At 41.0% G+C, this 14,168-nt stretch overlaps 1 protein-coding gene across 1 annotated transcript in view; it reads right to left on the bottom strand.

Moving 5' to 3' along the window:
* Window positions 1-668: 668 nt before the first annotated feature.
* Window positions 669-14,168, bottom strand: part of LOC145353514 (transmembrane protease serine 7-like) — a 128,776-nt gene continuing 115,276 nt past the window's right edge. Inside the window, exons 30-31 of the mRNA XM_080204323.1 lie at window positions 9,141-9,277; window positions 669-827 (exon numbers count right to left, since the gene is read on the bottom strand). Coding sequence (XP_080060449.1) covers window positions 669-827; window positions 9,141-9,277 — 296 coding nt within the window. The remainder of the gene's footprint in view (window positions 828-9,140; window positions 9,278-14,168) is intronic.

Raw genomic sequence — 14,168 nt, 5'->3', positions numbered from 1 at the left:
CTGTGTAAATGTAAGAGTTAAAACAGACAGGATAGCTAACAGAAGACTGAAAGTACTTTTAGCCTTTATCCAAAGACTTGACTGAAAACTTTTAAACAATATCAGGTCACAATTATAAACATAACAGTCATACTTCTTACAGTGATTATGATCAAAATAAAGACACTGTGAAAACGCTAGTTATTAAACAGGTAAGTTTATGCATATATCTAGTGTAGACTGTGCTACACATTGTCCTTTTTAAAAGAATTTATCTATTTTGTTGGACACGTCTCAAATATTGGGTTTAAAATGTTTGTAAAACTTACATAGTTATTGTATGGAAATAACATTTTCTCTTAAGTAAACTAATAGTAAAAAAGTACTATTCTTACAACAATGCCAATAATTAGCATTACTCAAGTCCACGTATGAATATCTTCTTGGTCGGGAACATTTGTGAGCTATTAACCAATGTCCCTTGTATTTTATTCCCCCAAGGCTACTTTTTGTTCTTCCATTGTCTTTTAGCAGGACACTGAATCTCCAAATGGTAGTATGTTGGAGTCAATGACCAAATTATTTTTCATCATTCAGCCTCCTTTGTGAGCCTTAAGTAAAAATACAGAAATAGCAAAATGATCCAATTCAGAAATATGAAGAGCATCTTCATAAAATGAACCGATGTCTTAATTGATTTGTTGCTTGATCCAGTCAGAAAATCTAGAAACTCGAGTATAAACACCAGGACGATTGCGTCGAGCACATCCTTCTCCCCAGCTGACTATTCCTGCGAGAAACCACTTCCTTCTTTTCCCCAGACAAACCAGTGGGCCTCCAGAGTCTCCCTTCAATAGAAGAGCAAGCATTTCTCACAGTAAGTGAAATGATACACCAATTCATAAGGATGGCAGAATTATACTATAAAATCAACAGTACATTACTTTCATGTTAATGTGGGGCTACATGTATTTAAATCAAATCTTGTTAATCATACACCCATTATACATCAATGGAATGAAAGTCAGGAAGATTCTAAAACATGCACCAAAGAGAAAATGCTGGAAAATCTCAGCAGGTCTGGCAGCATATTTAAAGAGAGAAAAGAATTGACGTCTCAAGTCCAGATGACCCTTTGTCAAAGTTTTGACAAAGGGCACCTGGACTTGAAACATCAACTCTTTTCTCTCCTTATAGATGATGCCAGACCTGCTGATATTTTCCAGCATTTTCTCTTTTGGTTTTGGACTCCAGCATCCGAGGTAATTTGCTTTCATTTTTATTCTCACACATGTAAGTGATTTGCTCTGCTAGATCACATCCCAAACAATGAAGACAAATTTATTCCTATATCTTATAAAATTGGGTGTTCCAGCTTGCTTTCAAATCTTTTGTAGTTGCCTGTGGGATTCATTGGCTATGCTCACTCCAAAACCGGAGAATCCCACCCAAGGTCAATGGACCTTTGTGCGGTCCATCCCTGTCTGCTACAATTCCCATGGTGGGTGGGACAGAAGAATTTCCGCTTAGTCTTTTCTGGTAGTTTTTTTTGTGAATCTCCTCTACAGCCACTTCAAGGACTTTACACATTTCCTACAGTGTGATTCCCAGAATTGCATACAGGACTCCAGCCGAACCCTAACTAGTAATTTTATAATGGCTTAGCAAAATTTACTTGCTTTTATATTTCATGTTTCTGATTTAAAATATCCCTTGCCTTTTAAAAATAAAGCAGCCTTCACCCTGTTCTGGCACCTTCAAAGATTTATGTAAGTGAAACCACCTGTCCCCCGATTTCTCTTGCTGCAGTCCCTTTACAATTGTACCATTTAACTTGCGTTACCTATTCTCACCTTTCCTTGAAAAATGCATCACTTTACTGTATTACATATTATTTGGCATGCAAGTTCCCATTTCACCCCTTTGTCCCTGTCTTCCTGAAATTTGGAACTACTCTTCTCAAGATCCACTACATTTCTAAGTTTGTGTTATCCGCAAACTTAAGAAATTCTGTTTTCTATACCAAGGTCTGAGTCACTATATAATATACTATACCATACAATAATATATTGTATTATATATCAAAATAATACATTATACATACTATAATTGTAATTATACCATGCATTTAAGAAATGTATTTACATCATGTTGAGCGTAACATCTGTAGCAGGTAAGTTGGTGGGAAGTATTCTGAGAGACAGGATCTACAGGCATTTAGAGAGGGTGGTTGTAGATGGTTGTTTTTCATACTGGAGACTTGTGGCCTAGGGATCTGTGCTGGGTCCACTGGTGACATAGTTAACAGTGATGAAGGTTATCTAGGATTGCAATGGGATCTTGATCAGTTCGGCTAGTGGGCTGATGAATGGCAGATGGAGTTTAATTTAGATAAATGTGACGTAGATCAAACCAAGGCAGGAATAACTCAGTTAGTGGGGAACACTGAGGAAAGTTATAGAACAAAGAGATTTAGGGGTACAGGTTCATAGTGCCTTAGAAGTGGAGTCACAGTTGGACAGTGGTGAAGAAGGTATTCAGCATGCTTGGTTTCAAAGGTTAGAACATTGAATACAGGAGTTGGGACATCATGTTTAATTTGTACAAGACATTGGTAAGAACACAAAAGCATAAGAACATAAGAACTAGGAGCAGGAGTCAGTCATCTGGCCCCTCGAGCCTGCTCCACCATTCAATAAGATCATGGCTGATCTTTTCGTGGACACAGCTCCATTTACTCATCCGCTCACCATAACCCTTAATTCCTTTACTGTTCAAAAATTTATCTATCCTTGCCTTAAAAAAAGTCACATTTGGAAAACTGCACAGTTCTGGTCACCCTATTGTGGAATGGATAGTGTTAAACTAAAAGGAGTGCAGAAAAGATTTACTAGGATGCTACCAGGACTTGATGGTTTGAGTTACAAGGAGAGGCTGGATAGACTGAGACTTTTTCCCCCGGAGCATAGGAGATTTAGGGATGATCTTATAGAGGTCTATAAAATACTGAGATACATAGATAAGGTAGGTAGGCAATACCTTTTCCCAAAGGTAGGGGAGTCTAAAATTAGAGAGCATAGGAGGGGGGAGATACAAAAGGGTCCGGGGCAATTTTTTCACACAGAGGGTGGTGAGTGTCTGGAACAAGCTGCCAGAGGTAGTAACAGAGATGGGTACAATTTTGTCCTTAAAAAAGCATTTAGACATTTGCATGGGTAAGATTGGTATAGAGGGACATGGGCCAAAAACAAGCAATTGGGACTAACTTAATGATAAAAACTGGGCAGCATGGACAAGTTGGGCCGAAGGGCCTGTTTCCATACTGTAAACCTCTATGACTCTATGTTTCTTGTGAGGGATATGTTTATATTCAGTGCTGTTTATGCAGTGCTGATTTGTCTGCACCAGGCAGCTCACATGTTGAGAATGCAAGGTAATTATTGCTTTTAGCTAGGGATGTGTTTATTAGAATCTGAATTCCTGCAATTTTATCCTCATTCTGATGTCAAAACAGAAAACCATTTTGGGTCTAGTCGGGTTTCATAATGTATTTTGGAGTTTCTGCTCTGGAACCCTAACATAACGTGTGTATAATCAATGAAAAAGAGTTGTGACCCTAATACAAACACCTGGAACCATCATCACTGTACTCTTCCTTCCATAAAGCACTGCTTTCTATAATTTATTAACAGTCACTGTTTGGAATATTTTGCATTCTGTTTCCTTCCTCATGCCAAATCCCCTGTGCTTGCTGACCTTCATTGGCTCCCGGATAAGCAAGCCTTGATTTTAAAATTCTCACTTTTATTTTCAAATCCCTCAATGGCCTCATCCCTCCCTATTTCTGTGATGTCCTCCTGCCTCCAAACCTCTGAAATATCTGCACTCCTCTATTTCTGGCGCCTTGAGTATCCCTGATTTTAATTGCTCCATCATTGATAGCTGTTGCCTTTGATTGCTTTAAACTCTGAAATGTCATCCCTAAAACCCCTCTGTTTTTCTACCTCCCCTTAAAATCACTTCTTTGATCAGACTTTTGGCCATCCACACTAATGTGGCCTTGTGTGGCTTGGTGAACAATTTTGCATTATAATTCTCCTGTGAAACACCTTGGGACACTTCATTCAATTAAAGGCACTATGTAAACATAATGAAGCTTTTGTTCTTATTTGTGTTCTTTGTTGGGATGTGGGCGTCGCTGGCAAGGTCAGCAACTGTTGCTCATCCCTAGTTGTCTTTGAGAAGATAGTGGTGAGTTGTTGTTGGATGAGAGGCAGCAGCATCTAGATGGAAAGTAAGATTGGGCCAAGGATAGACATTTGGGGGACTCCAGAGGTAACAGTGTGGGAGCTATATATAATAAAATAAACCCTCGCAGAAGATTCTCTGCTTCCAACTGGAGAGATAAGAATTGAACCACATGAGGACAGTTTCACCCAGCTGGACAATGGGGGATAAGAGTTAGAGATGTGCCCAACTGAATTAAAGGCTGCAAGCCATTGAGGAATAATTTATCATGGCCAGTCACACAGGGATGCCATTTGTAATTTTAATAAGGGCCATTTGAGTATCAGCAGGGAGGACAGCTGCTCCAAGGAATGCAAACATAAGGAGTTGTGGGAAGGATGGGAATGAATATGGAAATTTACAATAAGTTTAGGACTTTGAGGAAGAAGGAAGTTGGAAATGAGATGGTAGTTTGCAGTACAAAAGCTTCAGTGATGGGTGTTTAGAGGATAAGGATGATAAAGGAAGGTTTGAAAGACGGGAAAGTATCATTAAAAATATCCACTAACATAAGAACCAGCAATGAAGACAGGCAGTCAGCAGTTAGGGTGGAAGGAGCAGGAGCTGGTTTTCCAGTGCACAATGAGCCCAGGAGGACAGGAGGGAGATAGGAGACAAACAAGGGAAAGATGCAAGATCAAGGCTAGGGCAAATGGAAAACTTGGAGGAAGTGTGACCTGGTGGAATAGGAGTTGGGAGGGAATCACCAGAGGCAGATGAACAAATGGTCTAGATTTTCATGACAAAATAGTCTATGAGATACATATAATTATCGTTAGAGGTAAGGATAGTAGAGGCAAGGGAAGGGGGTTTAGGAACAGTAGTGGAGATGAGAAGCCAGGGGTTATTTATTTTAGATTGATGCTTGAATAGTGAGCAGTTTTTGTAAAGACAAAGACAATGCAATAGTGTTTTATGTGGGCCAGACAAATATGGGGTTGGATGACTAAACTGGTTGTCTGCCATAAACATTAAAGCCTGCCTCCTTTAAACGTAAGGATGCAAAGACAAGGACCCTACCAGGGCAGTGACTATAGTGATAAAGTCACAGCCCTTTTCTTTTTTATTTGACTTTTATTTAGCCAGGTGAGTCAATTAGAACGAATTCTCATTTACAGTAACAACATGACCAAGAGGTTAACATCACAGCAACAGAAATTACACAATACATTTCATTTAAACACTAAAAACAGCAAAATACAAATTAGCAGTGAAAAGGAATTGACAGTTTAGCAAGCATAAACATTCATCAATAGAGCCTTAAATCTTCGGCGAAATATAATAACTTCAATATAATGAAGTCAGCTTGTTTCAAATTTGATGTACCTCATCCCAGTCATTGGCAGCCACAAACTGAAATGAATTACAATCAGATCGTGCTCACTCTTGGAGTGCCCAAGCTGACCAAATCACCATGACCTCAAATTGTCAGAAGAGACAGCAAAGTGTCACAAACATTTCAAATCGGCAAGTGTTTTCCTCAGCAAGGTTCAATAAATTAACAGAAGTCAGTGGAACTGGTGTCTCGTGACCAGTGAGGGCCAGTTTATCAGGGAGTACAGCTCACAGCAATGGGTGTGAAAAGTGACACCAGTCACAAATCTAACTGCAGAGTGAAAGAGGGCATCTAACTAACCAAGAGGGGTTTTGGAGGCCATTTTATCAAAAATGTGCAGGATAGACATCTGAGGATGAGATGGTGGCATAATGGTATTATCACAAGACTAGAATCCAAAGACCCAGGGCAATGCTTGGGGACCCCACTTTAAATCCCATCACGGCAAATGGTGAATTCAGTGAAAATCTGGAATTAGAAGTCTAATGAAACCGTTGTCGATTGTCGGAAAACCCATCTGGTTCATTAATGTTTTTTAGGCAAGGAAATCTGCTGTCCTTACCTGGTCTGGCCCTTTCTTAAAGAAGTTTTTAAAGTTTATTTATTAGTCACAGGTAAGGCTTACTGCAAATGAAGTTACTGTGAAATTCCCCCATAGTTGCCACAGTCCAGTGGCTGTTCGGATCAATGAAACTAACCAGCAAGTCTTTCAGACTATGGGAGGAAACCGGAGCACCCAGAGGAAACTCACATAGACACGGGGGAGAACGTGCAAACTCTACACAGACAGTGACTCAAGGGCATTAAACCTGGGTCCATGGTGCTGTGAAGCAGTAGTATTAACCACTATGCTACTGCACCATCCCGTGGCCTACATGTGACTCCAGACCCACGGCAATGTGACTGACTTTCAGGTGCCCTCTGAAATGGAGGGCTATTTGGAATGGGCAATAATTGCTGGGCCCAGCCCGCAAAGCCCACATCCCATAAAATGAATAAATAAAACAATGGTGAATCTGATAGAGTAAAGAAGGACTTATTGCGATACAGAAAACCAAGCCTAGACTTAACCTGTAAAATGTCAGTGTGGGAATTAAAGGTCAAAGCAGAGTCCAGGCAGATTCTAAGATAGTTGGAAGTAGAAACTTAAACTTTAAAAATTAACAATGTGATTTGCAAAATCCCTGTGAGATCACAGACAGTCTGTCTCCAGCATCAAATAACTTCTTGTTTTTACTTGAGTAAGTTCACTGAGCTGTAACAGATCTTCAGTATCAGATATCACTTTTTTAAAGTGTGAAACAGATATTTGATGTGGCACAAAGTGTGATGGACCGGAAATGTGCACTTGGCGTACTACTTATATTTGAGATACAAAAGATATCAGACAAGGTATGCGCATTAATGTTTATTATCATGATTTTCCACTACGCAATAAGTGATAACATTTTGTGGCACAAAGATCCAAACACATATGTGCATTAAATCAGTGGTAAAATTAACAATGGGAGGTGGACCATTTGTTATGTTAGCAATGTAACCAAATTTTACTTTGTATCAGAAAAATCAGATGTTACCATCTTAATAGCTCTGCTGTGGCATCCCATTTCTTTAGTCATTGGGCGCTAGATATTAGACAGCTGCCAACAATAACTGAATCCATGCAACAAGTTTGCCATTATAATAAACATTTTCTAAGACTTTTTTTTTCCTTAATGCTGGCAGGCCTATTTCACTGTGACCTGTACCGCAAATGAAAACTATTATGCAGAAGGAGCAATATTTTTAGGTGTCAGTCTCAATAGTCCGTTGATTCCACACTTAACCAATACACAGAAGAAATAAATTAACTGGTCATTAACTCATTGCTCTTTTTGCAATACTGGGATGTGAACGGATTTCCATGCTTCTTGCTACATCTTGACTGCTGCTCATTGCTGCTGTGAGGCAGCAAGCTTAAACCCTTCATTCTTTTTTTATTCGTTCATGGACCTGGGCCTTGCTGGCTGGCCAGCGTTTATTGCCCACCCCTAGTTGTCCAAGGGCAGTTGCAAGTCAACCACATTGCTGTGGCTCTGGAGTCACATGTAGGCCAGAAGAGGGTAAGGACGGTAAATTTCCTTCCCTAAAGGACATTAGTGAAACAGATGGGTTTTTCCAACAATCGACAATGGTCTCATGATCATCTGTAGATTCCTAATTCCAGACATTTTTGTCTTGCGTTCAAATTCCTGCATCTGTCATAGTGGGATTTGAACCCGGGTCCCCAGAACATTAGCTGAGTTTCTAGCTTAATAGTCTAGCGTTAATACCATCAGGCCATTGCCTCAACCCTGCTTGCCTTTGTAAAAACTGTATTGGAGTTAAGTTCATAGAACATAGAACATTACAGCGCAGTACAGGCCCTTTGGCCCTCGATGTTGCGCCGACCAGTGGAACCAATCTAATGACCCTCTAACCTAAACTATTCCAATGTTATCCATATGCCTATCCACTGACCACTGACGCCCTTAAGGTTGGTGAGTCCACAACTGCTGCAGGCAGGTCATTCCACGACCTTACTACCCTCTGAGTAAAGAACCTACCTCTGACATCCGTCCTATAATTACCACCCCTTAATTTAAAGCTATGCTCCCTTGTGTTAGCCATCACCATCCGAGGTAAAAGGCTCTCACTGTCCACCCTATCCAATCCTTTGATCATCTTGTATGCCTCAATCAGGTCACCCTGTAATCTTCTTCTCTCCAATGAAAATAACCTCAAGTCCCTCAGCCTTTCCTCATAAGACCTTCCCACCATGCCAGGCAACATCCTGGTAAACCTCCTCCGCACCCTTTCCAATGCCTCCACATCTTTCTTACAATGTGGCGACCACAACTGTACGCAATTCTCCAAGTGCAGCCACACCAGAGTTTTGTACAGTTGTAACATGACCTCAAGGCTCCGAAATTCAATCCCTCTACCAATAAAAGCTAACACACCGTATGCTTTCTTAACAACCTTATCAACCTGGGTGCCAACTTTCAGGGAGCTATGTACATGTACCCCAAAATCTCTCTGCTCGTCAACACTACTAAGAGTCCTTCCATTAGCCCTATATTCTGTACTCCTGTTATTCTTACCAAAGTGAATCACCTCACACTTTTCCGTTTTAAACTCCATCTGCCACCTCTCGGCCCAGCTCTGCAGCTTATCTATGTCCCTCTGCAAACAGAGGGTTCAGTGACTCATGCAGGTTTGTGTATACATTCTATTTTATAATTGATATCCTGTCTCAATGTAGCCTGTTGAAATTATTTTTCTAAATATAAAGTATATAAAATAATACATATAGATTAATTCTGTATGATTTTGCAGTAAATGAAAAATGTGGTTTCTCTTTCAATACGTAATCCTACTTAATTCAGGCTTCATTTAGATAATAAATATTGAACTTGAATGGTATTGCAGTAATCTCTGATGAAGTCAAGGGGGCTAATTCTGTATTTTAAATGTACTGTGAATTAACTATCTGTTCTGGAATGTATGCAACTCTTACCTGGCATGCATCAACTCCACCACGAAGATAGCCTGCACACAGCATTCTGGAAGTCACTGAGTTTTCATAGAGCTTGTTACAAGTATTGAGAGGAATTATTTTCACACTGGCCTCTTGAAGAACTGTGGCTAGTTCACCTAACAAACAAAATAGGATTTTGTTTAGCTAAATATCCATTGGATATACCGTTCACATATGTTACAGTTACTTCCTCACATTCCATAGTTACTGCATAGTGAACTCTATGCTTCCTTTGATTAATTACATCCATGTTTAACAATATATTTCACCACTGATCAACATCTCACATTTATTTCCATCTCAAGCAGAGTAACAAGCGTCATGTTGCAACTGTACACAACTCTGGTGCGGCCGCACTTGGAGTATTGTGTGCAGTTCTGGTCCCCACATTATAGGAAGGATGTGGAGGCTTTGGAGAGGGTGCAGAGGAGGTTTACCAGGATGTTGCCTGGTATGGAGGGGAGGTCCTATGAGGAGAGACTGAGGGATTTGGGGTTGTTTTCACTAGAAAGAAGGCGGCTGAGAGGGGATCTTATTGAAACATATAAGATGATTAGAGGTTTAGATAGGGTGGATAGTGATAGCCTTTTTCCTCGGATGGAGAAAGCTAGCACGAGGGGGCATGGCTTTAAATTAAGGGGAGGTAGTTATAGGATGGATGTCAGGGGTAGGTTCTTTACCCAGAGGGTGGTGAGGGATTGGAATGCCCTGCCTGCTGCAGTTGTAAATGCGCCTAGTTTGGGGGCGTTTAAGAGATCCGTGGATAGGTTTATGGATGAAAAGGGATTGGTTTAGGTTAGAGGGTTTTTAGCATAGTTTTTTAACTGGTCGGCGCAACAGCGTGGGCCGAAGGGCCTGTTCTGCGCTGTAATGTTCTATGTTCTAACAAAGTACAGAATTTTTGAAGAAACAAAATATATTCAAATTTAGTATTTTTTTCAAACATTTATTCAATTCATTCATGCCTGTTGCACAGACTGTTGTAAATTTTTATGGCACAGAAGCAGATCATTCAGCCTAACAAGTCTAGTACTCCAGTGTCTATATTCCACAGGAGCCTGCTTCCCACATACTTTATTGTGTCCTGTCAAGACATCTATTAATTCCTTTTTACCTCATGTTCTTATCTAGCTTTTCATAAAATTCACCTCAGCCACCCTGTGTAGTAGCAACTTTCATATTTTCAGCACTTTCCAAGTATAGAACATAATCTTGAATTTCTTATTGGATTTATTAGTGACCATCTTATATATATGGGCACTGGATTTGGACTACTACACAAGTGGAAACATTTTTCCTATCTACCTTATGAAACTCCTTTCATATTATTAATTTCTATCATCACCTCTTTGTATTTATTCACTTTTCAAGAGAATATTAGCCCATCCCATTCTTTCTTTTCTGATACATGTTCCGCTAGATGATGGCTGATCGGTATCTTAACTCTTGTTCACCTGCCTGTACTCCATTTCTACAGTACCCTTACTTTATAAAAACCTACTGGTTTCAGTTTTAAGGAAGTTTAATTGATCCAGGATCCACAGCCTTTTGGGGAAGTGAGTTCCAGATAACACATCAAATCCTGGTTCAAGAAGATGTCTTACTACTACCTTCTCAAGGGCAATATATGCTGGTCTGGCCAGCAATGCCTATATCCCAGGAATGATTTTCTTTTTTAAATCCTTAATATGTCAAATACCCCTCAACTAGACCATTTCACAACCTATTAACCTCCTAAGAAATGTATCTATCTCTCACCTCATTTGGTAACCATTATTCTTTTTTGAATATTTCCCACCATTTTGTGTTTACCCATTAACAGTTCAAGTGAGTTTATGGTCATCAATTTAATTTGCATCCCATCAAAGCTGTCTTTGCTCAATTGGAAACCTTGGTTTGTGACTTTCCCTTTGCTCACTCAAACCTATTGTCAGATTTGATCATATTATGGTCATTATTGGAAAAGATACTCCCCTACAATAGAATATTAACTAAATATTGTTCATAACTGTAAAATGTTTTGTAACAGGGATGATCCAACATTCCTCACATTCAATGTCAGAAAAGCTCCACATAAATGATAGTAACATGGGTAATCCTGTCAGAAAGGAGCACATGTATTGGAGACAGATACCACCACAGAGTAGGTTGAATAACTTTCAGTTCTCATATTAAAGATTTGTATCTCAGAACTAGCTGTGTCTCTACTGAAGGTGTTCCAGTACAGCTGTAACATTGATAATTAGCCACAGTCCACTACGCGGTCATAGGCATCTCTCTCTGGTCGCTACAATTCTGTGTGCCAGTATCATTCCTCCCTCCGTCTTGTTTCTGTTGTTGTCTATCCCAGTCCTTCTCCGGCCTGGCCTGATCTATCCCGATATTTCACCCTCTATAGTCTCCAACACCAGACTCTCACCTGGCCTTTTCTATAGTGGTACTTTCTCAATTTCCGCTTCTTCACCAGCTAAAAGCTCATGAGATGTTGCGAGTCTGATTTTCCTGCAGACATTCTCTTGTTCATTCAGCTGATTCTAGGGAATCTTTGTCACAGCCATATCTCATAGGATAGAAACCCTACAGTGCAGAAGAGGCCATTTGGCCAATTAGTTTACCGACTCTCTGTCACAGTATCTTACTCAGGTCCTCTTCCCCCTCCCCCATCCCTGTTATCCCACATATTTACCATGGATAATCCCCTAACCTACACATCTTTGGACTGTGGGAGCAAACTGGAGCACCTGGAGGAAACCCACACAGACACAGGGAGAATGTGCACACTCCACACAGACAGTGATTCAAGGCCGGAATTGAACCCAGGTCCCTGGAGCTGTGAGGAAACAATGCCAACCACTGTGCCACTGTGTCTGTCTGTAATTCAAGACCTGTAATCCTGTTCTCATCAGCCTCACAACCATATAGCTCCATTTTCCACTCCAGGGATTTTGCAAGTTGCTTTTTCAAGTGCAAGTCCTCCATATTTCATTTACCTTTGTAGCATAGGAAAAGACTTGTTTTGATTTCAGTGCTGCTATTTCCAATTGTATCATTTCTGATCCTAGAAACTGATCAACTGTCAGTTGAATATTCCAGTCACACCTTCCCCAAGACCAGAAATTCCCACCTGTCATCAACGGATCTTTAAATGATTCATCAAATTTTCCATCCAGTGTGTGACAATTTCTGTGGCAGGGAAGTCTGGACAATTAACCCCATTGTTATGACCCAGCTGACATTACTACAGGACAAGTTAGATCCCAGGATAGAATCTGGCCTGATAGATCTTAACTTATATATTTTTAAGATATGTGGATGGTGGTTACTGAACAGTCTAAGGTCCACTAATGAACTTTCAACAAAAGAATAAAACATTTATTAAAAAAAGAGATGAACTTCACTTCACTATAGTTTTGCAGATATATACAGATGTGTGAAGATAACACAAGTTACACAATTCATCTTATATTCTAATTATCACAATAAGTACACAGTCAATGTAAACCAATAGATGAAATGTGGTCAGACACACCACACTCTGAAACCAAGTGACATTTGCCATGCAAAACAACTTTTATGGCTCTTTCATTAATTCCACCATCCCCTGCGCAACCCCCCCCCCACCCCACCCCCAGATGCCTTGCACACTGTGAGCCAATTGGTCTCATTGGAACTCTGTTTTCCATTGAAAGCCTTCCAAATTCCATTCTCAAAGAGCTTGTTTTGGAATCTTCTCCCAATCAACTCTTCCCTTGGATACCTTTACCAACAATCCATTTCTAGGACTTGAATACCTCCTTTTGCTATTCCTCTGCCTTGAATCGCCACGTGCATTCAAGCTTAACCTCCCATTGACACCCTCAGGTACCCAGTCATGCCAACAGAACACCACCGTTTCACAGGCTTGCAATAAGTAATCACCAACCTTCTAATTACCTCAGATGTCTGGCTCCTGGCAAGCTGACATCTGCAGGTCTGCATCTTGTAGCCCTGAATTTAACTGGGAATGATAACTTCACTAACAGGACCTTGTTCAAAAAGGTCCTAGCATTTTTATTGCTCATCTCTAATTGCCCTTTGAACTGCTTGTAGTCCATCTGGTGTAGATACACCCACTGTGCTGTCAGGAACAGAATTCCAGGATTTTTACCCAATGATAGTGAATGAATGGTAACATAGTTACAAGTCAGGATGGTATGCGGCTTGGAGGGGAACTTACAAGTGGTGTTGTTCCCATGTATCCAAGGCTCATATCCTTTTCAAGGCAACTGGTGAGGCACTGCATTGCACTTTTAACTCTGTAGTGGGGCTATTGCAGGAATGTTTATTAAATTGTTTAATAAACTAACAATTGATTAACTGGAATAACTTGGGTCTTTGCTGTTATTATTTCCTGTAATTCTCATGGCTGAAACAGAAATGGAAACAGAGGGGGCGATTCTCCCAAAAGCGCTGAATTGGTGGGAAAACTGTTCTAAATCCTGACTGTTCTGTCAGTTCAGCTTCTCACCTGAATCTCCCCACTCTGTGCACTGCAAAGGTCCCAGTCGTGAATCTCATTCAAAACCCAGAGGTGCAGGGCCTATTTGTGCCACAGTCTGACAGCTCCAGAACTCTGCGCATACGCAGTGGTTCCGATCTGTCGGACTCCCTATTTGCTGGCCAGCCTGGGACCTCCACAGTACTGCCCCTTCAGCACCCCCCATGGCCCAATCGCAGCCTCCACAGCAATTCCCACGCCAGGCCTGACTCCTCCCTGTCCTGGAGCACCCTGATGCACAGCCCAACCCCCCCAGTAGCAGCGATCCCCCCACCCCCCCCTCACCCCAGCAGACCCCCCCCCCTTGCCCCCCACCCTGGCAGACCACCACCCATCCCTCCCCCATCAGCCCAATTGCTGCCCTCCTTCCATCCCAGACTGATCCTGTCTACAGGGTGGCAGCGGGATACTCCACCCCCACCGATTGCCCCTAAGTCCCACCCACAATAGGCCCTGCCCTCTTGGCACTG

The sequence above is a fragment of the Carcharhinus amblyrhynchos genome, chromosome 15 (genome assembly GCF_965287045.1).
Source record: "Carcharhinus amblyrhynchos chromosome 15, sCarAmb.v2.hapA, whole genome shotgun sequence".
NCBI classification, from domain to species: Eukaryota; Metazoa; Chordata; class Chondrichthyes; order Carcharhiniformes; family Carcharhinidae; genus Carcharhinus; species Carcharhinus amblyrhynchos.
Note: the sequence above shows the minus strand (reverse complement) of the source record. Positions and strands in the feature narration are given on the sequence as shown.